Genomic DNA, 26886 nt, shown 5'->3' on the forward strand with positions numbered 1-26886 from the left:
GAATTTCTGAGAATGTTTGGCATGGCACAAGAGTGTTCAGTAGCAGGACCACTGCCAGAATTTGCATATTACAGTATTCCCCACAATACTATAACCAGGCTTGACTGGATATAAATCGTATTTCACAGCCGCATATATTTTTAACATGTATGTGCTTTGACACATGTCCAGTTGCGATTTCAGGTCATGTACCCATAAAGACTAAGATAAAGATGCAGGGTAATGAGGTAAATTGAGACAATGACAATTTACTACCTCTCTGTTAAAGTGAGAAGAATTCAAGGAATGAGTAGTGGAAATGACAGCTAGTGAGGAGAGAAAAAATGAAGTTTAAAAGTGTAGTAGAAATGAGAGGTGGGGGAGTAATAGGAATTGGTTAAAAGGCCTGACAAAGGTTAAAGTACTGCAGAATAAGTGGGATCTCAGAGGAGGAGGATAAATTGCACAGTGCTAAACAAAACTAATGAAGTGTTTGGATAATATGCATGCATTTTTAAAAGGTTGCTGTTACGCAACTATTTTTGATATCTCTAGAGCACAAAAACATATAGCTCAATGACTTGAGGAACAGAAAGTAGAAATAGTTGTTCCCAAACTTAGGGAGCCTATAACAAGAAAATAACCAGAGATCCTCTAGAGATTTTAATGATATTTTGAAAATTATATAAAAGTCTGTATAAAGCAGTGGAATGTGGAAACCAAGAAAAGGCACAAATAGAAATATTTATGGAAGACTTAATTATACCAAGGTTAGAGGAAGATGAGGCTGAACAAATAACCAAGGAAAAGATGATAGAAAAATGGTGATGCTTAATCAGTAGGGATGTTTCCATGAACAAAGAATATTCCTGTGGAAGTTTGAAAGTTAGGAGGGAAGAAAATGGTAACGTTATAGAAGGTTTTGTTTAACAATGTTAAAGGTGAGGGGGGGTATCAGCATCTTTGAAGAAAGCTGTGGTGGTTGTATTACCCAGAGAGTGTTAAGACCATTCAGGCTCTACTTCATGTAAACCAATTTCAATTTTAAACTATGATTGTAAAGTGTTTCTCTGTATAATAGATGAGTGTGGTAAAGGTGCTGACAAAATTGTTTGATATTAATCATTATGGTTTTGAGGAGGGGAGTCAAACATTGACAGCATTATTAGAACAGTGATGATTTAGAAGGAAGCAGAGTGTGAGGAAATGCTGCTGCTGTTGGTTGGTATTGATGTAGACAGAGCATTCAGTAGAGTCCATTGGGATTTTGAGTAGAAGATAGCATTTATTTTCCTTGATAGACTAAAAGGGTTAATTAAGAGGATGTATCAAAGGACAGAACCAAGAAATAAGGTGGAAAGGTTCTTCTCAAACAAGCTGTGTTTGAAGAGGAACCAGGCAGGGGTGTCTTCTTTCCCATTTGTTTATATTTATAACCAATGACAAAGAAAATAAGGGGCTCAAAAAATCAAGCCTGCAACTAGCGTAGTCAAGAAAAGTTAGCTTTGTTTACAGATTATATTTGTACTTGATAAATCCAAAACAGGACATTTTGAGACTGTTTCAGGGGTTTTCAGAATATAAAATAGATGATAAAACAAAGGCTATGAGAGGTAAATTATGCACCCATATATGAGCAATGCCCATATCTATGGGGGCACAAGCTGAAATATTTAGATGTGTAGATTAAAAAGGATTCTGTCGTGGCAGCTAAGGATATTTGGGAAGAGTCTGAACAAAAGATAATACAAACGAGAAGCTAGAAGCTGTTATGAATAGTAAGAAGCAATCAACATTTCTAGTCCCTTTAGTTTTTTTTAATATACAGGGCAGGCATATATTCTATCAGCCATAGAAGTTGTGGCATATAATGAATGAGTTGAAGGAATTTATTGGGGGAGTCAAGAGTTAAGTGGGATAAGTTGATTCTCCCCATAAAACAAGGTGGTTTAGGGTTACTTGATTCAGAGGGTTTCTTTAGACCAATGCATTGAAGGTTTATATACGTAATGCAATCAGAAGGTTATAAGTCAAAGTGGAAAAGGGTGGTGATGAAATGGGGAAGGGAGTTGGGAAGTAATTAGAGAATGGGACTTTGAATGCAGTTCCTTAAGGGGAATAACACCAGCCCTACAGAATATTATGTTAATAAAGTAGTGGAAAGTATTCTAAAAAGTACAAAATAAAAATGACACCAAAACAGGCACCAATAGCAGGAGGTTCGGTAAAAAAACGATGTCCACTGCAAACACAGAATTAAACAGCCTTTTATTCACGTAAACGCACCACAATATGTAGCGTTTTCATCCAAAATGGACTTCATCAGATTGTAACAAAGTAATCAGCTGTAACTTCCTGTTATATAACCCCCCCATCCTTGTTTTTAATAGAATAATTATGTAATTGAATAATGGACATTTAAATAAAAACACACAATATAACAAGTTACAAAAACCTAGGTCCAACCCCACTATTTCAAATATGTACATACTCAATTCCCACATGGTAAAAATACAAACATAAACTTTTAAAATCCCTGTCCAAAGGACTGAGTGAAATATATATGAGTGAATAAGTAAAATAAAATATGTATATACATAAGAAATTAAATAAAATTAAATAAATGAATCTGAAATCAAACTAGTTTCCGGAGATGTACCAAATCAAAACAGCCTATATGCAGTCAAACACTACCACCCCATGATGGAAGACCTGAACTACAGGCTATACCTTTGCAGCTCTCATTCTGAGAATAGGGGCAATGGATAAATGTTTGTTTAACCCAGGGGGTTTATTGGCCTCCAAAATTAGTTGCCCAAAAAGTTCCCTGACCTCAGTTTTGGTCTCCCAGGGCCCTCTAAAAAGTACAGTTGTATAAGTAAACTTAGCATAACAGTAGATGTTTGATCACTGCTGCAGTAGCCTTAGCTATATGGATTATACCCTGCCAAGAATATAACAGCTGGCCAGCTTCCAAAGCTTCAGGGCACCTTCCACGTGCCCAGGCTGTCAGCTCAAGCTGAGCTGACCAAAAATAAAGTTTGGATGTCAAACTCTTCAGAGCTTTCATCCCAACAGAGAGAGGGGTGGCAGCCCTGAACGGACAGTGTTAGGGACAACAAAAAATACGTATTCACACCCTTGCATAAACGGCACACCAAAAAACAAGGGGGGGGGGTGATGTCTAGTACAGTGGTGATCATTCGAACATCTGCTTTTATTATAAGTTTACTTATACAGCTGCACTATATTCATCATACTGATCACTGCAGCAGTAACCTTGGCTATATGGGTTATTGTTCTAGCTTATTACATTGGGAGGTTGAAGAGAAAGGATCCAGGAGCCCCTGAAGAATGGTCCTAGAAAAACCTGTTCTAGACCTAGAGAAGAAATCAAGCTTGCACTGCCTTATAAATGTATGTATGGAGGACCAGGTTGCTGCTTCTAGAAAAAATCTAGAATCCAAGTATTTTCATAATGCCGTAGATGATGCCAAGATCCTGGTAGAGTAGGCCTTAACCCTGCATGGAATAATATTGTTGTGGTGAGTATAACAAAAGGATAATCTGAGACAACCATGTGGAAATAGTCTTTTTTGATGGAGGTTGTCCCTTCTTATCTTCACAAAAAATGAAAAACTGATCCAAACATCTGAAAGATTTAGTTCTGTCAAGATAGTAGCTGAGTTGTCTGTGGATATCCAAGGTATGTAGTGTTCTTTCTCCCTCATTTTTTGTACAGGAAAGAAAAGGGGAGGTTGTTAGTTTGGCTTAAATTAAACTCTTGATACCACCTTTGGCATAAAATGATTAGTTCTCAAAGAAACCCTGTCTCTGTGGAAAATAAGATAGGGTTGACTTACCATAAGAGCTTGCAACTCAAGATTTTGTTCTTGCAGAGGACAGAGTAATCAGTAAAACCGTTTTCCACTTTGAGAGCTTTGTCAGCCAGGTTAGCTGTTTCAAGTGGATCAAGTGTTAGCTTCTCTAACACAAAATTAGGATCCCATGGAGGGGGATCTGTTTTTTCTTGGAGGCCTCTTATGCATAACCCCATCAAAAACATTTTGATATGAGAATGTATTGAAAGAGGAGAATCCATGGGCGGACATGCTGAAATGTCTGATAAATGAACCTTGGAGGAGTAAGAAAGGCCATAGGATAGTAACTCACAAATATTGTAAAACTTGAGAACAACTAGCCTTGAATGGGTGCTGTTTATGTTGTTGGCACCAACTAGAAAACCTTTCCATTTACTATTGTATGATTTTGTAGTAGAAGGCTTTCTTCCATTAGTACCTGCTGCACATCATCAGTAAACAGGTGCCTGTAGGGAATCAAGACTGTCTTCCAGGCAGTCAGTTGAGGTTGAATGAGTTTGGGGTGTTTCAAACACCTGTGATCTTGTGTGAGTCTTTCCATTCTGTCAGGAAGCTTGTGGTAATTGCTCTTAGCCATTTCCAAAAGAAGGGTGATCCACAGTTTCCTGGGCCATAAGGGAGTCACCACAGTGATCTTCGGAGACTCTTCTGGATCATCAGAAGTACCCTTGATATCAATGGAAAGGGTAGAAAAGCATACAGGAACATTGTTGTCCAAGAAAAGGAAAAGGCATCTGTCTTCCAGGCCTTTTTGTATGGAGTCTTGTAGCAGAGAGTTGCTAGCTATTCAGAGTGGAGACAAATAGGCTTACGTAAGGAACTCCCAAAAAATGGATTAAGTCTTGGAAGACCCCCTAATCTAGTTTGTATTTGTAAGAGTCTGCCCTAGTTCTGCTCTCCTCCGCTGTTGCCTATAACAACTTGAAGAGGTCCCGGGGAACAAAAATGATTGAGTGTTGAGTGCCTTGATCAGGAAAGCATTTCTTTTATATTTATGTGCTTGCATCTGTCCTTGGTGTCCCATACACATTGCACTTTTATCCCTCCTAAAACTACTTCCTAAGCCCAAGTCCAAGACATATGTGGTGACTGTTTTGGAGCAAAGAGGGAGAAGAGGAGACTTGGATTTAAGCATATTTGCTGACTTCACTCAGTGATTTGTGTTCTGAGAAACCCTAGCAGTGGGATTTGAAAAGACAACTAGTGTTGGTGCTGGGACCAGAGAGACTTCAGATACCATTGCATCTTTCTATGTGGAGTCTAACTAGGGTTATCATGAAAATGATTGATGCCATGAGACCCAAAATCCTGAGGTACTCCCTTGCAGTGACCAAAGTCTAAGTAGAAAACCATAGGAATGGATCCAGGTGTAGATCTGTTTTTTCCTGTGAAAGGAAAAACTCTCTGTACTGAGATGTCTAGCTGTCACCCCAGCAACACAATCATGTGTAAAGGAGTCAAGAAAGATGTGTAAATGTTTTTTTGATATCCCAGCTTGTGTAAGGAATTCTCACCCAAGAGGGAAATTACTGGTACTTTGAAAAACACTGCAAAGATAAGTAGGTCATCTAAATATGGAAAATGTGATACCTTGTAGCCTGCAATGAGCTATAACTTGAGCTAGACACTTTGTGAACACTCTTGCTACAGTAGTTAGTCCAAAGGGCAAGGCAGAGAACTGATATGATCCAGACGCACAGAACCTTAAGAAATGTCTGAAGTCTGGATGAATAGGGATGCGAGAAGTATCGTTTAAGTCTAGTGTTACCAGGAAACTTGAAAGAGGAAGAAGAGGTAACAGGTTGTGAAGTGACAACATTTTGAACTTTGGCACTGTAACAAACCAGTTTAGGAAAAAAGATCCAGAACTGGTCTCCAAGCATTACCTTTCTTTGGCACTAAATGCATAATTGAATAAAAACCTTTTCCACTCTGGGAAGGAGGAACTGATTCTGTCGTTCCCTGGGAACAGTATGTGTTGAAGCACAAGGGGGAATAAAGGAGTGTAGTCTGGTGGTGAGGAATTACCCCCTGGAAAGGAGGGATTTCCTCCCACTGCTGTCTGCAACATTGATGAAGGATCTTTAGAACCCATTTGTCTGAGACTGTTGCCAAAGAGAAAAGTTGAGATCCTGACTTTCTGGCAAGCAAATGGGACTGCCAGGGTGGGGGTGTGGGAGACCTCCCTTAAATAATCATTCTGACTTTAGACTGTCCTTGGTTTGGGGGTGGTCCTGATTTCTTTTATGAACCCCCCCACAACTGTTTCTTAATCATCTCTTTACCACATATTGTGAGACTTTTTATTTTCTTTTCAAGTGAAATACTGAAGTGTAAAGGCACCAATAACCAAATATTCACTTCAGTTGCTGCTCCAGTACCAATAAAGGACTCCCAGTCGATCAAATTCAACGCTTTAATATCCAATAAAATATACAAGCTTAAAGGATTTAGCGCTTTTGTTTCTAACACACCAGAAGCTTCTTCAGAATCACCTGACATTGAATCTAAAGCCATTTAAATACACTCAGCACCTCTTTCATTGGCTGTTGCATAAAAACCAAGCAAAATTTTTAAAAAGAAAACACTGACTTCAAAATATGTTTAAAAATTGAAAATGTTTACATGTAATATTTTACATATATATATATATATATGTGTGTGTGTGTGTGTGTGTGTGTGTGTGTATATATATATATATATATATATATATATATATATATGTGTGTGTGTGTATATATATATATATATATATATATATATATATGTGTGTGTGTGTGTATAAAACACATATACATAACGTATAAAAATCTTAGAAAACACTTAAAAAAAAATGGATGTTTTATATTAATGTTAGTATCTGTTTGCTCTTAACTTAAGAGTTGGGGCTAGTGAAAGGTGGTATTCAATCCAGGGGGGGACACAGGCATCAAGTTGTAATTGCCAAATAAGTTCTCTAAGTTCAAGTTTAGATTCCCAGTCACCTCCCCTTTCTTGTTGAGTAACTTTCTCTATAACCCAAAACTTATAGTCTGCTTGGGGACACTGCATGCAGTGTCTATAAAGGGCATTGGTATCCTTTTTCCAGTTTATATCATATGTATGCTCGTACACCCTCTGCCTCGATGTACGTTCTGTCTTCCCACGTAGTAGAAACCGCATACCTTACAATGGGCTAAATAAATCACCCCTTTGGTATTATAGTTGAAATGCCCCTGTGGGTAAAAAGTGACTTTTGAGGAATCCAGTGCAAGTGTGTTTTGGCTATACATAAATGAGCATTGACCACACATATCACATTGTGTTCCTAATATTATGCCCACAGGTTTTGTATTTCCCTTTTCAAAAATATCCTTTAAGTTGGGGTGTCTCCTGAACCCAAACGTTAGTGGTCTAGAAAATACCCTGGGTTTGTTGGCATAATCGAAAACATCTTCCAGTTTTTTGACACAATGTTTTGAATCCCCTTAATATCTTGGTTGTATGTCAACACTAAATATATACCATCTGTGTCACTTTTAACTGATCCTTGGTCCTTGTTTCTATTGTTATTGTTGCTTTCATAGTTTAATAGGGTATATATTTATTTCCCCATCCCATTAGAACTTCTTTGATAGTTTTAACCATGCTATCGGGGTATCCCCTCTCACAAAACATTCCCTCAGTATAATCCAATTATTTCACCAAGTCATCTTTTATTAGAAATCATACAGGCTGCTTGTATCATTTGTCCTTTCACTCTATTTTTCTTTTGTTTGTAAGAATGGTTACTTTCAGAATAAAGATATGAGTTTGAGAAACATTCCTTTCTTGTATAGTTTTGAAATATATTTCCCATTAATATTGTCCTTCATCATGGTCACATCTAAATAATGTACTTCGATTTCTCTGGTTTCATGTGTAAATTTCAAAAATTCTGTGGTAATTCTGTGGTGTTATTTATGTATTCTATGAAACCTTTTATGTTTTGTGGGGACCCTTTCCACAAAATAAAAATATCATCCAAAAATCTGAAATAAATCCTGATGTAATCTTTGTAATGTGACTCAAAAATAGTGTTTTTCACAGTATAATAGGACTATGTTTGCAAATATGGGTGCGAATGCCACACCCATAGCAACCCCATATAACTCAACCTAGAAATATATGAAATTGTTTTTTTTTTAATACCAATTCCATGCTTTCTAGAATAGTCCTAAAATCTGAGTGTTGCAAAAATTCAAACTCCAGTAACATTTCTTCAAGCCATTGCAGACCTCTGTCATGGGGAATAACTGAACAAAGGTCCTTGACATAGATGGTTATAAAAAAAAGTCATTGTTAAATTCTACTTGTCCTACCTTGTATAAAATATCCCATTAATCTTTTTGCATGTGGGGGTATAAATCATAAAAAGGTTTCAACTTTGTGTCAATGTATATAGCTATAGGCTGTGTTTTTGACCCAGCAGATGATAGAATGGGTCGGGGGGTGTCATATAGTTCTTATGAACTTTGGGTATTCCAAAAATGCTTGGAATGTATGGTTTAGGTACTTAAAAAAAGTCATACAACTGTTTAGTTATGGCCCCTTGTAACAAGTTGTCCTGTAGAGTAATGTCTATTCTATGGTAGGCTGTATTAACTTGATTCTGAGATAACTGGTCTTGTCTACTATCAGCGTTTAGCAAATCAAGCATTTTTGCTGAATATTCCCACTGCTGCATCATAACTACCCCCCCCCCAATCAGGTTTCATAATACGAACCTCCTTATTACAAATTTCTGACATAACTTCCTTCTCATCTTTTGTCAAGTTTACCTTGTTATACACCTTTCTACTATTGTAGTATAATCTGATTTCTTTGCATACCACCATTTCAAAGTTGTTTAATTCAAGTAATGGGGGTGGATTGTAAGAACTTTTCTTTTTCAACTGGTCCATACTGTCTGACTCAGTCATACCACCAAGTAATGCATCCAAATTAATTTTCCTAACAAACATTTTTGTCAAGTAATGTTTCAGCCATATTTCCTTTTTTGCTAGGAATGAATTTGAAACCTTTTTTGAACAAACTAAAATGTCTCTCATTCAGTTCAATATTGGTATAATTATAAATTTGAAAATTCCCCATCTTGTTAGTGGGACCTACTGCTTGCAATTCAGTGTCCATGTTAAAGTCCCACCCCAAAAGGTAAGTTCTCTATCTGTTCCAATAACTCTGGAGTTGTGGGTAAAACTGCTGTTTCCCCCTCTGGTTCCCCTGTCCCCTCCTGGTGGATTGTACATGCGTAGGTTGTACTGGCAGATTCCAAATTCTTTCTGACCTTCTTACAGGACCATTGTCTAAAGGGGTGTCTCTGTCATTGCTCCTATTATCAAATTCTGTATTTTCTTCACTATTGTACCCATCCATATTAGTATTCCCTCTACCATTGCGTGGGTTGCCTTAGTACATAAGCTGTGCCCTCAGCATAGTCTTTAGTATCCCTCTCTAGTTTACCCATTTTCCTTTTCCAGTTTTTTGCATCCAAACTTTCAACATCTTTAAAAATGTATGCATATTTACGTTTATTTTCTTCTAAGGTAAACAGTAAATCTTTCTGTATTTTCAAATTCAAAGCTGTAATGTCATTCTTTAACATATCCATCATTTTTTCATTATGCTTAATAACCCCAATAAGGGCTAAACCACAGTCATTAAATACATTTACTACATCTTTAAAAGAATCAGTTCCCTCGTAAACATTATTAGGAAATTTACTAATTCTAATTCCCTTAGGGACTTGTTTAACTTAAATGCATTCATTTAAAAAATTGTCAGTCATTAAACTTCTAAATTTACACAGTTTTTCTTTTAACTTACGACACATACCGACATATATTTTATTACCATGTGGAGGTGCTAGGTTAAAATTTTTGTTCTGCCTAACCACGAGTCCATATTAATGTCCAAATACTGTTCCCAACCACTGTGAATTAGTGTTGTGGATGAATGAATTAGTGTTGAGGGGAAATACAAAACCTGTGGGCATAATAAATGTGGTATGTGTTGTTAATGCTCATTTATGTATAACCAAAACACACTTGCATTGCATTCCCCAAAAGTCACTTTTTACCTACAGGGGCATTTCAACTGTCATACCAAAGGGGTGATTTATTTAGCCCATTGTAAGGTATGTGGTTTCTACTACATGGGGAAGACCAAACGTACATTGAGGCAGACGGTGTACGAGTATACATATGATATAAACCAGAAAAAGGACACCAATGGCTTTTATAGACACTGTCTGCATTGTCCCCTAGCAGACTATAAGTTTTGGGTTATAGAGAAAGTTACTCAAGAAAGGGGAGGTGTCTGGGACTCTAAGCTAGAATTTAGAGAACTTATTTGGCAATTACAACTTGATGCCTGTGTCCCCCCCCCCCCGGACTGAATGGCCACCTTTCACTAGCCCCAGCTCTTAAGTTAAGAGCAAACCGATACCAGCATTAATATAGAACAACGTCCAGTTTTGTTAAGTGTTTTCTAAGTTTTTTATACATATGTACATGTGTTATATATGTATATATGTAAAATATTACATGTGAAAATTTTGAATTTTTAAACAATTTGAAGTTGGTGTTGTCTTTTTAAAAATAAAGTATGTTTTTTTATGTAACAGCCAATCAGAGAGGTGCTGGGTGTATTTAAATGGCTTTAGATTCAATGTTAGGTGATTCTGAAGAAGTTTCTGATGTGTTAGAAACAAATGTGCTAAATCTTTTAAGCTTGTATATTTTATTGGATATTAAAGTGTTGAATTTTTATCGACTTGGAGTCCTTTATTCTTACTGGAACAGCAACTGAAGTGAATATTTGTGGTTTTTATTCTCTTTTGCCAAAATTGGATGAGGAGTTAGAGAATCCCATAGAAACTGAAAAGGAAGGCTGTACAATTGTGTTTTATCATACCCTTTTCATCACAATTTTTGATAACCTCTGCATCAGAGGAACCAAAAACTAAATCTCTGTCCAAAGGAGAATTGAAAATCTAATTTTTCACACAATCTGGGAGGTTCTGAGAACACAGCCAGACAAACCACCTCAAAACAGGACCAGTGGCTGTAGCCCTGGAAGAAGCGTCAGTGGATTCATTCACCAACTGTAAACAATGATTTGTTTTTGTACAGGGGAATAGAATAAACATATTTAAAGCAGATTTTTCCTCACAAGAAGAAACTTCAGACAAAACATTCTTCATGCTTTCAGTTAGAATGAACTGTAACAATTTGGAAAGTCAGAGTTGCAGAAGCCTACACCTTTTTCCCATGCTTATCAATATTCCCATCCTTGTCAGAAAGAGTAGGATTGGAATAAACTAAATGGTTAGCATCAGTAGTATTAACTAAAAGTGTTGCTGCTGGGTCAGGTTTGGGAAGAGCATGTACAAGCTTAAACGATTGTGGAAGTTTATACATTCTCTCTGCCTTTTCAGGGGAAGGAGGTTGACTATCAGGAAAATTGCTGTCAGCAACACACACATCCTCCAAAGCTGATAGAACTGGAGGAATGGGTGAAGGTTCTGAAAAAAATCCTTTTGGAACTCATCATAGTGTTCTCTGAGGGACTGAGAAACATCTGTGTTATCACATTGAAAGCACTGGGACATTCCGGAAGTAGTTCCAGGAAAAATGACCCCCCCCCCCCAACAGGGTGCATCTGAAATGGAACTGTCCTCTTGAGTCTGAATCAAAGAACTAAGAAGAAAACAATGACTCTGTCCTTTCGTCTTCTGTCCAGATTCAGAATCTTGAATCTGTTCAGGAAAAGAGGTATCCATCTTTGGTTTACCAGAAACAACCTTATAACAGTGATAAGTAGCCTGAATTAAACTCTGAGCTAGACCCAGTAAACTACTCCTTTTTAAGGAAATTTGAGGAGTAGATGTACGTTTAGTTTTCTGTGGCCAGCAGTATTTTTAATGATTGCAACAGTTTCCACAGGGATGGGCACAACATTCTGACCAAACAAGGATGTCTTCCCTATTCTCTATCTCAGAAACAGCAAGAGTGGCTTTCCCTTGCCCACTGAGAGGACCCTGATTAGTGCAGAGGATGTGGCCCAACCCCCTGTCCATAGGTGCTACACTAGAGGGATCAGAGGTAAAAAATGAGTGGTATGAGGAACAAGCTGTCACTGCAGCAGAGTCATCTACATGTGGCTGAGGCAGATTGCTCGGCTGCTGTGGTGACCATTTGTTTGCATAACTTTTTTTTTTGTGGTTTGAAGGAGGACTGACATGCGAATTTGGTAGTTTGTTCCACAATCGAGCAGAAAATGGTGCCTCTTTCCTGGGGAAAAACAAGCAGCAAGAGCCAGTAAAAACTTAGTCTTTAAAAATCACTTTTTTCACACACAAGCTCAGTTGAAAGGCACTTTAAAACACTTGTCAGCCCCAAAAAAGTAAAATAAGCACAATTTCTCTACTGAAAAATGTTTTTCAATTACTCTTAACTTTTCAACTGTCAAGAAAGAGTGCTCTCATTTAGAAGCACATTTAAGTCTTCTGACAGTCCTTTTAAATACCAACTCCTAGCTTAAAAATAACTTTCTTAAATGGGAAAGTACAGTACAGCAACAATTTTTTTAATTTGAAATGTTTTTCCCCCAAGGGGAACTTATCTGCCTAGCAAAGGAGCAGCACAAGCTGACAGTCAGTCCTCGAAAGCCCGCTGAAGAGCACTCTCTTCAGTTGCAGAAAAGCTTCTGAAGAGCTTTGCTCCCAAATATGTTTTTTTAGTCAGCTCAGGTCAAGTGGACTGACTGGGCACATGGAAGGTGCCTTGAAGTTTAGGAAGCTGGATGGCTAGGGTATAACCCATCTAGCTAAGGCTACTACAGTAGTGACCAATATGATGAACACCTGAGTCATCCTGGGAATGGAGAAAGGAGAATTTACCAATAAGGATTACTGCGAGTAGGGATATAGAAGGTATGCATAAGGAGACTGGAATTTACTGAAGAAAACTGGCAAGGAATCGTGGTATTGGGAGCAAATAGCTAAAAAAAATAAAAGTAATTAAGAGGGATGAGGCCAGACAGATGTTTGGACTGTAGATTAGAGACTGCCTTCTTTACCACAGATTTAAAATAGGATACAGGCAAAGACAAGGTGATAGAGAGGTACTAAGTGAAAGATCACCTCTGGTATAGTTTTTAGTTGAGAGTAGATCAGAAGGTGCTGTTAAAATGGGAGAACTAGAACACATGAAAAAAAACACATAACTACAAGAATCAGTTGGAGAAAGTTAGAAAAGATTGGGAAGAGGGAATAAGAAGGTGGTATTCAAAGGAGCACTTAAAGAACATTCTGATTTTATACCCCAATCACACTTCAAATATGTTTTTCAGGTAAATAGCAAATGCTGGAGGTGTAATGGGTAAAAGAACAGTAACTGGGGACATGTATTCTGGCAGTATAACTTGTTGGCAGATTTTAAAAATTCTCTACAGAGTGCTGTGCCAGAGATGTTGGTGGAGCAAATGATTGTATCCGAGGTAATCCAAGGATCCCACTTAATCCCCCACCTCTGTGTCACCTCTTTTTAACCTCTTTTTACTCTAAAACTTTGAGCTTTTTATTACTTATACTCATTGTAAATAGCAACACTATGATGCTTGTATTAGTAGTCTAGCTCAGTTTGCTGTAATTATGTAATGCTTATGTGAATCTAAGTCTGATTGGTCTCTAAACTTACATCTGCTGTTTCACTCTGCCATTTCATCTTGTATGTACTTTTCATGTAACTTTATTGCTGTCAACTTGTGCAAAGATATAACTATGTAATAGTCTTCCGCTTTTTTTTTTTTTTTGAATGTATATATTTTAATTTCTTTATTTTTGTGGAGCTTTTCTCCTCGAGTCTCGGGCTCAGCTGGACTAATCAGTTTAACTAACGACAACTAAATATAAATAAATAATTCTTTTGAGTTATAATATAGTATTTGAATTGCTATTAAGGCCTTACTAAGTGAAATATTATTGTCTGCCATGAAAGCAATTATTAGAAAACTGAAATCAAAAATGTAAACCTACTGTAATTGAAGTAGTAAATATTGTAAAGGAGATAAGAGCACAGAAGGTGAGATCTTCAGAAAGGGAAGGGCAAATTATATAGAAATGAATGGAATTTGTGGGAACGATACATGCAGAGTATTGTTGAGGAGGAGGAGTGAGGTTTAAGGGAAGGCAGGAACTGGGCAATGTATGCAATGTTTGACAAAAAGATTACACAGATAATGTATAATGCATGAAAATTAAAAAAAAAAAATGTGGTTTGGTTTCTTTTCTGTTAATGTGTGTGTACCTATGTCATTGAAGAAAAGTGAGAATTTAACAAAGGTTCAAAAAATCATTCATTCAGGAGAGAGAACACAATAATGGCTTAAATGTATAGTTTTTTTTTGTTTGTTTTCAGTAGGATTTGTTTAGGAGTTGGCATGTCATTAGTTCAGGTTTCCTTTTTTGCTTCATTTTATGTGGAGAGTTTTGAGCAAGTAGAATTTCAGTGTTGCATTTAGATTGAGAAAATGTTTTGTTTTTCTGATGCTCACTAGTCTTGATTTACTGTATGTTGCTTATTACTTTCTGTAATTTGCAATAATTTTATTCCTTGGCCCCTTTTGAAAATTAACTTTGGTAAGATGCAAATTTATGCATAAAATGTACTGCAACCAAATTCCTTCAGAACTATAGGCCAGCTTATATACTTTCTGCCTTCATAAATCAAGCTCTGCTCTGTTCTGTGTAGCGTCCTCTTAGGTTAGGTGCTTAACATGCTACTGCTGTTATGAATGATGCATAATATTTGAAATTCACAAAACTCAAATTTTGTTCCCTTCATGTTATTTGTAAAGGTGAAGTAATCTGTGAGCCTCCCAACAATAAGCTGGATAAATTCGCAGGCACACTTTACTGGAAGGAGAACAAATATTCACTGAGTAACCAGAATATGCTGCTTCGAGGCTGTATGCTGCGAAACACGGAATTGTGCTTTGGCCTTGTCATCTTTGCTGGTAAGGTTTAAGTCAGTATGCTAGGACACATTTCTGTCTGTTTCACTGTACATACATTTGCAGCCATAACAACAATGGTAACACAGTTCTTTACCCTTTATGACTTTGGGTCTGTTTTTTTTAAACAAGAAACATCTTTCTTAAATTATCACGTGACGTAGGCATGCCAACAGATTTTATAGTCATTTAGAAGAAAACTCAGTCATGGTAATAAAGAAAGTCATATGGAACAAAGGATCATTTGATGTAAAATAAAGTCATAATTGAGAACTGCAAAAAGTGGAAGAATCTTAGTATGGCATGGAGAGACTACAAAAAAAGCATTTGATAGTATCCCACATTCATGGCTAAGAGTACTTAAAAATGTATAAGATACACACTGCACTGATTGATTACATTATAGGTGCATAGGTGCTTACTAGGCTAATGGCCAGAAGGGCCTTTTTAAGCTTAGCCATGCATTCCAAATCTCTGACAAGTTCTGATGCCCTTGACAAGTGTAAGCAGGGGCCTGGGAGCTGAACCATTTACAAGTTGCCTGTGTCCATTAGAGACATAGGTGTCAAACCAGGGATGTCTTTCCTGTTCCCCATCCAGTTGTATAGGTTGCACTTAAATTGGGTTAGGGAGGAACTCTGCTTCACATGGATGGGTAGCCTGTTCCAGAGACAGGTAGTCTCTGGGATACATACCTGTCTCTCCAGCAGGTCCTGTTTATATCACAGGCAAGGCTTAAGTCTTTAGAACTGGTAATTCTGGTGCTGTTTGTTTTGTGGATATGTAGGAGGTCCATCAGAGTGGCGTCTGACAATGCCTTGTATATCAGGCATAGATCTCCCCTTAAAAGCCTGTTGGAGACAATACAGGGATAGAGCCTTGAGATGGTTTGCATAGGACATTTTACTTAAGCCCTGTATTTTTTAGTGAAGCACCTCTGTGGATTTTCCAATTGTTGGATATGCCTGATTAGGTACGGACCAGTGAGGGCATTCTCCTCACTGCCGAATACAGTGGAACAATGACTTCCTTGGACTTAGATGCCATATCTTTGTTTATAAGTTGCGCAACATAGAAGGATTTCCTAACTGCTGTAGATACATGATGGTCAAAGACTAGATTACTGTGCGTGTCCTCAAGTCCCTGACTACTGGGTCAACTCTAAGGGGTGTGTTGTCAATATGAAAGTTACCAGGGGTGGATGACTTCCCGAAGGATACTATTGTGCATTTCTTGGCATTTAGTTTTAATCCATGGCTCTGACAGCAGTTGTTTGTCTGTGTCAGCCCCTCCCGGAGAACATTTTTGTCAGTGGGATGCAGTGACAGCTCCTAATTTACAGTCATCTGCAAATTTAGTCAGCTGGAGACCACTGACATTGGCTTTGACTTCAGAGAAGTAAATGCCAAAATGACCGGTCCAAGGACTGTTCCCTGAGGGACTGCACTTGTGACTGGCCTCTTTGTAGAGGTGGACTCCCCAATTCTAACTTCCTGGGTCCTGTCTTTGAGCCAGTTGGCTGTCCACCAGGTGACGTATGAGTTTGTACCTAACCTCTTGAGTTTGTCAACCATGCTCGAGCGGGGTATTGTGTCAAATGCCTTGGCCAGGTCAAGGTAGGCAGTGTGAACCATTTTGTTCTCGTCCATTGCTTTAGTGACCTACTCAAAGAAGTCTACCAGGGTGTGTAGGCATGATCTGCCCTTGACGAAACCAAACTTGGTTGGGTCCAGTGTCTGGAAGTTTACTGTATCACCATTGATCATTTTCATGATAATTCATTCCATGGCTCTACGTACAAGACTAGTGAGACTTATGGATCTGTAGTTTCCAGGGTCTGTAGATGGTCCACCTTTGTGCAGAGGGCTGTGTGTTGCTGTTCTCCATTCATGGGGCACGAAGCCTGTTTGGAGGCTATAGTTAAATAGCAATTCCAGAGGTTATTTAGAAGGCATCCTGGGATATTGTCTAGCCCTATTGATGCAGTGTTCTTGGCCTTAGAGAGAGCATTAAGGACCTGTTCCCTAGTGATAGGGGGAGTTACAGCAATAGTGAAACAGTGGCAAACAGCTTTAGAGTTAAGCCATGATAAAGGACAAATTATTATTCCAGAGATAAAAATTCAAAGGTGATATTCCAGGGTCACCGCTGCACTTTTGTCTTGCCCTTAATCCATTAAGCTGTCTACTTAACAGATTGTCATAGCTATAATTTGGCTCCCAGAAAGCAACAAAGTGTAAAGACTTCTCATATTTGTAGACTATTAAAACTGTATAGGTCATCAGATGAGTAACTGAAAGCACAAGTGCAAGTGGTCAAAACTTTTTCAGATGATATAAGAATGTCATTTGGTCTTGATAAATGTGCAAAAGCAACCTTTAAAGCAGGAAAGCTTCAGCACCAAGAAAACATCGGTTTGGGACAGGAAGATGATATAAAAGAACCTGAGCATGAGGGAGTGTATAAATATCTGGGAATTGATGAAGGATCAACAATAAAATGTGAGCAAATGCAAATAAAACTCAGTAAGGAATATTTTAGAAAACTTAATACTAAAAACAGCATTGACCTCTAGAAACAATGTCCAAGCTATAAACCAGTTTGCTCTTCCTGTCCCAACTTACAGTTTTGGAGTGATTGACTGGCCTCAAAAGGTATTAGTATAGTTTGGACAGGAAAACAAGAAGGATGCTTCATGCTCATCAGATGATTTATAAAAATCAGTGCATACCAAGACTATATATATTCCCTGTTCTGAAGGAGGTATGGGCCTTCTCGAAATTGACTACATGTATAGATCTGCAGTCATAGGACTGCATACATATCTGCTGACCTCACAAGACCCAAATGTAGTGAAAGTTTTGAAACATGAAGAGAACAAGTCTAAGATGACTTCCCTACTTAGTTTAGCAGAAGGATATAGATGTCAAGTGGGAATGGAAATCAAACTAGACGCAAACAGAAATGAGACAGAAACTGAATGTGCCAAAAAAAGGGGAAAAAAAGGAAAGAATATAGAGAGAAGGACCAGATGAGAAGACAAGAAATGTGGAAAAGTCATAAATATAGTTTCAAGTACAGAAAACTCCTGAAACAACCTCATGTCGATCAGAATTGGGCACAAGAATGGTTAAGGAGAGGTGAATTTCAGCCAAAAGATGAAAGGTTCATATTGGTAGCCCAGGGTAGTGGACTATGTACAATGTTCGTTTATAAAGTCCATTGAGCGTGTGGGAAAAATGAACAAATGTGTGTTCTGTCAAACAGAACTGAAAACAGTCACACATCTTGTTGCTGGGTGTGATACACTAAAGGCAGAGGGCCTGCTTACTGAAAAGTGTAATAATGTGTCAAGACTGTTCATTAGGGATTGTGCAAACATAAAATATTGAAATAGCTGAGAAGCATTGGAAACATGATCCACAAAACATTATTGGAATAATTAAGTTTGCATCACAATAGCATGATCTATTACCAATAGTTCAAAAATAGATGCAAGAAACCAGATTAATAGTCCATGAAAAGAAGACAAAAGCAGCATTGATCATTGAAACTGCTATACCCAGTGATTGCAGTGTCTTATGTACAGAGAGAGACAGAGTATTAAAATACCAGGATTTGCATGCAGAAATGAGGGTGGTATGGAAGAAAGGTATCCAGACATTCCAATAGTAGTAAGAGCAATGGGTCTAATAAAGAATTTAGTGTTATTTAGATATACCAATACGTATGTAACTCCATATGAGCTATAGGAGTGATTCTGGGCACTGCAAAGAACACTTTTGCCTAACATCAAAGATTGAAACAATACTAATTTCACAAACTTTAATCATACTTTTTGACTTTGGAATGAGGTCCAGTTATTATATTAGAGACCAAATGACTTGGAGAAATTAAACCGAGAGAGATCATATAATCAAGCTACATGATTGAGGTCAATGCCTCCCCCCCTTTAAAGACTACCTCCCATCTCTCATCCTTCCAGAACGGGAGGAAGTAGCTGATACTCCCAATCAAAAGCAAGAGAAGGAGCTTTATTCTAAGTTATTGGCCACCAAAAAAAAAAAAAATGCCCTCATAGATTCATCCTGAAAGTAATCAAGTTCACACTGCTGACACTTTTAACATTTGCTTCTTTTGTTTTCACGGGTCCTCTTGATGATCTTGGATGTCAAATTTTTGAGTACACATGAACCACAGGCATTTGAGGTTCTGAGCAGGGCACAGAGATTTTTAGTTCCCTTTTGACTGGATCATCTAGAGCTTTCTACAAAATGCTTGTCACCAGTCTGTGCCCATCTCAGGACTTTGAGGATCCATATTATCCCTTGCCTAGATTGCGTCTTTTTGGCAAATTCCAGAGGGAAATGCAAAAGACTGTGAGGGTACTCCAGTTATGGTCTTTCCAGTCTGGATTTTTCCCCAAATCTCACCTAATCAAACCTTTTACTAGGAAGGGCAAATACATTTCTGGAAACAGTGCGGGACATTGAAAGGATGTTCCTTGAATGAATAAATGTTGGAATTGCTAAACGGAGACCCCAATGCCTGTCCTAAATTTATCGTTTAGCACCCTTCTCCCTTTTGGCTGGGTGAATGATGTCTCTGTGATAAGAACAGATATATTTTTTCAACATCTTAATTTCTTTCTTACCACAGTAAGACCTGCATGATCAGTTTGCTTGTATAGTGTTACTCCACTGAGGAATCTTTCATCTTTGTACCCTTAGGTAGGATTGCATTTCTTTGTTGTTTGGGCAACCATTATGTTACTGGATTATTTCCACTTCAGGAAAAGATTAGTAAGTATGCAAGCAGTAGGTAAATCCCTTACAAATATTGCTATTTGCAGTGCCTTATCTATTTAGAGCTTGACTCTGATAATCCTGATTGTTTCACCTGCTAGGGATTCAGTTGCAGCATGTTGAGGAAAAGGAAGAGAGGTACCTGGAAGTGTTGTCTAGACAGGAAGGGCTTTGAGGCCTTTTCCCGAATCACCACATTGTCAGATAGCTCATTGCCTGTCTTGGACATTCTTCTCAGAAAAAGAAAGAAGCAGCTCTTTAGGCAGGAAGAAAAGGACACTGAAGAGATGACTATATCTCCTGATGTCCCCATCTCACTCGAGTGAAGGGTTTGAGGGTTTGATGAGTCACATACATTCTCACACACACACACACACACACACACACACACATACATGCAGGCACTCTGTCGCACGCATACACACACCCCCACGCACACTGTCTCATGCACACACACTCTGATCTCACACATGCATGCACACACTGTCTCGCATACACACACTCCATCTCTCCCTCTTTCACACACACACACACACGCAAACTCTCCGTCTCTTTCTCTAAAACACACACACACACACACACACACACACACACACACACACACACACACACACACAGAGTCTCCATCTGTCTGTCTCTCTGTCACACACGTACATGCACACTCGCTCACACACACGTATGTGCACACACACACACACACACTCACATGCACACACACTTGTCTCACGCGCTCACATACTCTCTCTGTCTCTCACACACACACTCACATGTGCACACTCTCTCCGTCTCTCTCTCTCTCTTACACTCACATGAGCACACTCACTCTCTTACACTCACACACCTGCTCTCTGTCTCTCACGCACCTGAATTACCTGAAACGTGTGGCATTCCTTTGTGAATGCTGCTGTGAAATTGGGCATAGGTATGCTCTCCCAAGCAGAGGGCCTTTGCATAGCAGTCAGCCCATATGCCCTGTAGCAAGTAGCCAGGTCTGACTCCTGGCCCATTTATTCCAAAAGGAAGGGTAACACCTCTTCACTTTTGGTTAGGGAAGACATCTTTGACAGGAGGGTAGCGGTCTGAGATTTCCATCCATAAACCAGAGTATTCCAAGAGGCGAACTCAGTTAAGAGATCCCATAAATGTAAATATAGGATGCCCACTCAGCTGAGTTCATTGCAGTTGCCTGGATCTCAGGTAACTGGTGGACCCTCATAATTTCCCCTTCCCAGGATTTACACCAGGAATGGTTCATCCTGACTTACGTGTTTTTATTTCAGAACCTGCAGCCTCTTAGGCACCAGTCCTCAAAGTTTGGAATTCTCTCTGTTAAGATAGAGGAAGCCCTGTCCCGTGAGAGATTGAATCTTCCTATAGTGAAGAAGTGGACTTTGCCTCCTAGATGTCTTCTGTCTCTCAAGATATTACTTAGATACTCATGTCTTGTGCATCTCGTACAGGGGAAATCTCTTTTGATTTCACCCTTTTGAAAAAAAGAAGCCAATTCAGATGGGGATGCTGAAGAGGTGTCTGCCCAGAAGAGAAACTTTGACATCCTGGATTTGGAGACACCCAAACCCATGGTTATTCCTCCAGTCTTTGGAGCTTTAGAGGATGCCTTCCTGACTGCCTTGAAGGAGGAAGATTTCCAACCCCCTGTATCAAAGAAGCCTGATAGTTTTGTTTTTGGTCATGTATCCCATAAATATTTTATAAGGACCCCACAGCAGGAGTACCCCTAGATACACAAGGGTCCACACTGGTTCTAGTTCCTAGAGTTCCTAGCATTGTTTTCAAGGACTGGTAGAGCAAAATCCTCAATGTGCTTGAGAAGGTGTAGGCCTATGCAACCCTGGCCTTCGGGGCTCTTGGTTGTCAAAGATATGTAAACAGGTGCCAGGTAGAACGTCTCCGCAAGGTGAGAAATAAAGTAGGGGAGGTGTCTATTGGAGATATGGGGCAAACTTATAGAATCCACCCAGACCATTATTCAGGGGTTAAAGCTCTATATATTAAGTGTGGATATCATGCTGTGAATGCCCCATCTAGGATAGCAACTATATGGCATGTCTTGTCCAGCCTGCACACCCTTCTAGAAGATGTTGGCTGCTTTTTTTGGGGACTGTTACAGCAGAAGTTTTTAAAAGACTCTGGAAGAGGGAAGACTATGCAGTCTAAGAAGCAGCTTTTTCTCATGCATCATAAAATATGATAGGAATAGCACCTGTAAATACCTGGCCATACTATCGCAGGCAGGGTAAAGGCAATCGGGGAAAAAGTTAAAAAAAGACCACTACAAGACGAAGTGGCAGGGAGACCAGAGTGGAAAGCCTAAGAACTGTAAGGTACACCCCTCAAAGAACACTGCCATGGCTGTTATCAACACCTCCCTCATCCCCACCCTAGTTCTTTGCAGACCCTTCCTCCAGAATAGGAGGCAGGTTGGCCTGTTTCTCTTGGATCTGTGAAAAGGTAACAAAAGCCAGTTGAGTCCTAGAAGGTATCTCCCAGGAGTGCAAAAGTTAACCTTCGTACAGTGGTAAGGGGTATACAAAAGATCAAGGTGATCTGATACACCCCCTCTTAGAGGACCTCTTTTAAATCAAGGTGTGATAGAGAACATGGTAGAAGAGGAGCAAAACAAAGGTTTCTACTCAGTTATTCCTAAGCTCCAGGAAGTTGAGACTTTGGAGACTCATTTTGGACCTGTCCAGGTTCAACACCTTCCTTAACGATCCCAAAGTTAAGAAACTTTACTTTGCAGCCCTTTTTACTACTCCAGTTCATTTAAGCTATGAAGATTGTCCTATTAATGAGCTGTGACTACCTTTATATACCAGTCCATAAGGACTGCATATGTATTTTTATGTTCAAGGCAGGGACCTCCCATTACCAGTTACCTCCTTGTCATTTGCCTTGGCTACTGCTACAGCAGCTACATCCTACAGAAACGAGGGAGTTCATATCACCTAGTTAGATGACTGCCTGATACAGGCACAGGCCCAGGTGAAAGTGGAGACAGTTTTGCAGTTTAGAGTGAACTGCTTTCCTACCTTGGAGTACTTCAGCCCTACCAAGTAAAATGTAACTTTGTCAAAGATTTTTCTGACACGGTTAAGACTCCATTTTTTTTCAGAAGGCCTTCCTCCAGTGGGACAAGCTGCAATATATCACATAATAGTTACAAGCTATAGTTAAAAGCTTCAGTGATGGCCAGGAAATGTTTGAGGGCTATAGATTATATTGTCTTTGCCTTCCTGGCAGGGTGACACATGAGACTTCAGTGGTATCTTAGAAATACCTGGTGTCAACATGATCAGTGGGTATGGGACGTTTTGACCCCGGACGGTTTGACCCCCACTGAAATGTCAAAGCAAGAAAAAAGTAAGCCACAGATATTTTGAGATAAATAAGAAAAATGCTATGTATTGCTCATGCATCCACATAGTTACTGAGAAAATGTCAAAGATTACCTAAAAAAAACAAAACAAAAAAAAAGTCATGAGGATATATGTGTTTAAAACATTTTGCATTTGAAATACTAATGATTGGCAGTAGATTTTTATGTGCTTAGTTGCCGGCCCTGACGCACAACCTTCAACGAAGGTACGCCCATTCACGCATGTTTCCACACAAGACGCTGTAGCTGAGAATCGAACCGGACAACGTCTTACTGTGCGGCGACAATGCTACCGCAGCACCACCACCGCAGTTTACATATATATGTATGTATATATATATATATATATATATATATATATATATATATATAATTTGCAAATTAGCATTTACATATAAAAAAGTTAAATATATTAAATTTCAGTGAAAAAAATCGTGATTGATATGTATGTTAAGCAATAAAATGCATTTATAAAACTTAAAAAAACTTTTTTATATATATAATTGGGGTCAAATAGTCCGGGGTCAAACTGTCCACTAGCTACTCCCATAGACAATAAGTGTAAATTTAAACATGAAAGTGTATACAATTGCATTGGGGTCAAATCGTCCGGGGTCAAATAGTCCTACTTCCTGACCAGTCCCTGGAAAAGATAGTTTCTGTTATGCCTTGCATGAATCAGGAGTTGAAGTGGTGGTCCAAAAAAGTGTGGCTAAATATAGCTATACCTTTCAAACAAGACTCTCCATACTAGACCCTGACAACAGCCACCTCAGATCTGAGGACTTTGACTTCATTCAGAGGGTCTTGGTGTCAAGTGCAAGTGGAGCCTTTTTCACTGGAAAAGGCATATACAGTCTGAAAGAGATGGTGGCTGTAATTTTAGCACACTACACAGTTCAACCTATGTGGGGAAAAAAGGAGTAGTAGAAGTCCTAACAGACACAAGTCAGATGGTGCAACAACAAAGAGGACTCTGTGCTATCCCCAGTGCAGACTAGTAGTGGTAGCTTGAGAAATAGACCTGCAATTCCAGATGACTGTATATCTGCTTTGTATCGTAACTGAAGTCAGTGGTGGACCACCCAAACAGATAAATAATAGATCCCCAAAAATAGAGTTTTCGTAGGGAAGTGTTTTTTTCCCCTTCAATTAATTCATAGATGGGCTGTTCCAGACAAGCACTGCACCTGTTTGCATTTCCAAGCAAAAAGCACTTGAGAAAGTTTTGTTGCAGAACATCCTACAAAGAAGCTTGGGCACTGGATGCCACCTTCTGCAGATGGTCATGTTGTTTTCTGTAAATATTCTGTGTGATCTCCTGTCTCCCCAAGGTAGGGTAAGCTAGGTCAAAGGTGCTGCTGTGATTGCACTCTGTTGATCTAGGCAGCACTTGTTCTCCATACTTCTAGATATCTATGGTGAATTATCATACCAACAGGCTTGGTATTGCCTCCAGGGCCTTGCCTGATGCAGCCCATGCTAAGCGCCACTTCCGCCTCCCAGACATTGTGAGGTCTAGGAATTGTTGCATTAGCCAGTACTACTGCAGCAGTGATCCATAAGAATATATTACAGCTGTGAAAGAACTGTATTCAAGTAGATCAGTGTTGCATTACAAATTTCCTTCCCAGCTGGGGCGGGGTACCCTCCTTGTCCTTGTTCCCTGCTTTCCATTCACGTGGCCTCTAGGTTGCTTAGGGCTGAATACTGGTGTGCCTAGGTCCTGTAAGCCCTTTTCCTCCTTGGAGTTTGTCCCACCCAAATGTGTGAGGTAGGATTCTGCCCTTACATAGGGCCATTGCCAAGTTCCAAACAGCACTTCTGCAGGATTTGGGGCAGTAAAAAACTGCCAGTGGTATAGACAGATGCCTACTTTCTCATGAGGTTGTGTCATTGGGCCATAGGAGAGCACATCCATCTGATCAGGAGGGCTAAGAGTGTTAAACTGTAGAAGCTGACCTTTCTACAAAAAAAGTTCCAGTAATTCGTTCTGCAACAGTGATCCACTTAAATATCTGCTGTTATGGTAAGTTCTTGTATAGATTTTTTTTGTTTTGTTTTGCTACAGGACAAGGCCCAGCAATTGATTCAGTTTTTCTTGAACATTGTCAGCAGTGTCAGCATGCACTCTACTGGGTGGAGTTCACCCAGTCAGGTTGCACTGGAGGAAAAGCTTGTCAGAGTAACAGAGTGCCCATTCAGTAAGACTGTTCATTGGAGAGGAGTTTTAAGTAGCCATTTCAATTAGTTTGGAAGGATAAAGTACTGATTATAACCCCGGAGTCCAGAGTTTGTAATGGTGGCTGAGGTGCCTTTCAGAGCTGGTGAGTAGGAAGAGTGATGCAACTTAGCTGGCTCACCTCTTCTGTACTGGGGGGATTACACACCCAGGGCACATGTTCCCATGGTTGAATCCCTGGTGGAGACCAGACACTTTCCTGGAACACTGACTTAAGTAGGGAGGGGCTGTCCTGAGGAGTTGCTTCACTTGTGGAAGAGATTGATACGCTCTCACCGACCGTCTTGCATGTCACACACTGGGCATCTTACCAGGCATGTGCAGAGGAGATAGGGCTGCAGAAAGAGAATGAAAAAAAATCACCCCTGTTAGCTGCCTAAATTCCAGCCTCACTCTGTCAGCTTTCACCTTACTGGATAAGAAATGAATTTGTTAGTAGAATGAGAGAGTCTGATGGCTGCCAGTAAAGGAGGCATACACAAAATAAAAAAAATTAAGTGGTGGGTAGCCAAGGGCTACAGTTTAGTCCCAACGAGTACGCAGATCATAACAGATGCCACAGATCTACCTTGAGGGGCCTATGCAGATCATCTCAAGATAAAAGGCAGCTGTATCCCCTTTATGATCAAAAAACATTATCAACCTAAAGAAAATGATGGTTATAATTTAAGTATTGAAGACAGTAAAGATCTGTTACCCTGGAAATGTGAAGGTAATCTCATACAGCAGCATACCAATTTAGGGTTAGCAGTGATAGCCTAGAAGATAGCTTCTTGCTCAGACCATCTTCTTCAGACATTTTTCCCTTCAAACCTGAGCACTTAAAGCTGGATAAGTCTAAGGAAATCAGTCATGAGTGGAGACTGGACCCACTGATTTTCCAGCTCATAGTTAGTGTGAAGAAATCCAGAGATAACTCTGTTTGCCTTATGGGAGAACCTTTTCTTGAAGAAACATTCCACCAGATACCATTGACAGGGAGCATGGGCTGTGAATGTCTTCTCTTCCCCTCGTGGGGTTGTGGGAGCTTCTTTATGCCTTTAGTTCCCAAAGTGTTGGAGAAAGCACTAATGGATGGTTACAAGGATTATACTTAACCTGACTGTGACTAAAACAACCATTGCTCTCACTATTAGCTCAAATGGCTAGAGGAACCAGTGTGGGTCCTACAAATATGCATACTACTGACTCAAGTTAGAAGGGTGCATCACAGTAAAACTAATCTAGCAGTCTGGATCATCGCAGCCTAATCTCCTTGAAGGCAAGTTTTTCTGACAGTGCTGCACATCCTGAAAATGGCAAGGGAGAGGCCTTGGACTCTGAAATCATATCTGACCACATGGAAGAAATTAGTGCATAGTTGGTGAGCCAGGTGGCACTCTCTCAGGCAGACTCGTGCAACCGGACTTCTGAACTGTGTTGCAGGCCTGTTTGGCCAAGGCCTTTCTTATGCCTCCATTAGAGAGCATCTTTCTACCATTATACCTTGCCTCCTTCTGGAGACTTCCTGCTCAGCTTTTTTTTCATTGAAGCCCCCCTTATAGG

At 39.4% G+C, this 26886-nt stretch overlaps 1 protein-coding gene across 1 annotated transcript in view; it reads left to right on the forward strand.

Annotated features, from left to right (window-relative positions):
* The window catches only part of ATP8B2 (ATPase phospholipid transporting 8B2), a gene marked incomplete in the record, with an annotated part of 2601455 nt that overhangs the window by 1134338 nt on the left and 1440231 nt on the right, over positions 1-26886 (forward strand). Inside the window, 1 exon segment of the mRNA XM_044080643.1 lies at positions 14739-14897. Within this exon segment, the coding sequence (XP_043936578.1) occupies positions 14739-14897 (159 nt within the window).

Source organism: Protopterus annectens, chromosome 8.part0, assembly GCF_019279795.1.
Source record: "Protopterus annectens isolate FY-2018-M chromosome 8.part0, PAN1.0, whole genome shotgun sequence".
Taxonomy (NCBI): domain Eukaryota; kingdom Metazoa; phylum Chordata; order Ceratodontiformes; family Protopteridae; genus Protopterus; species Protopterus annectens.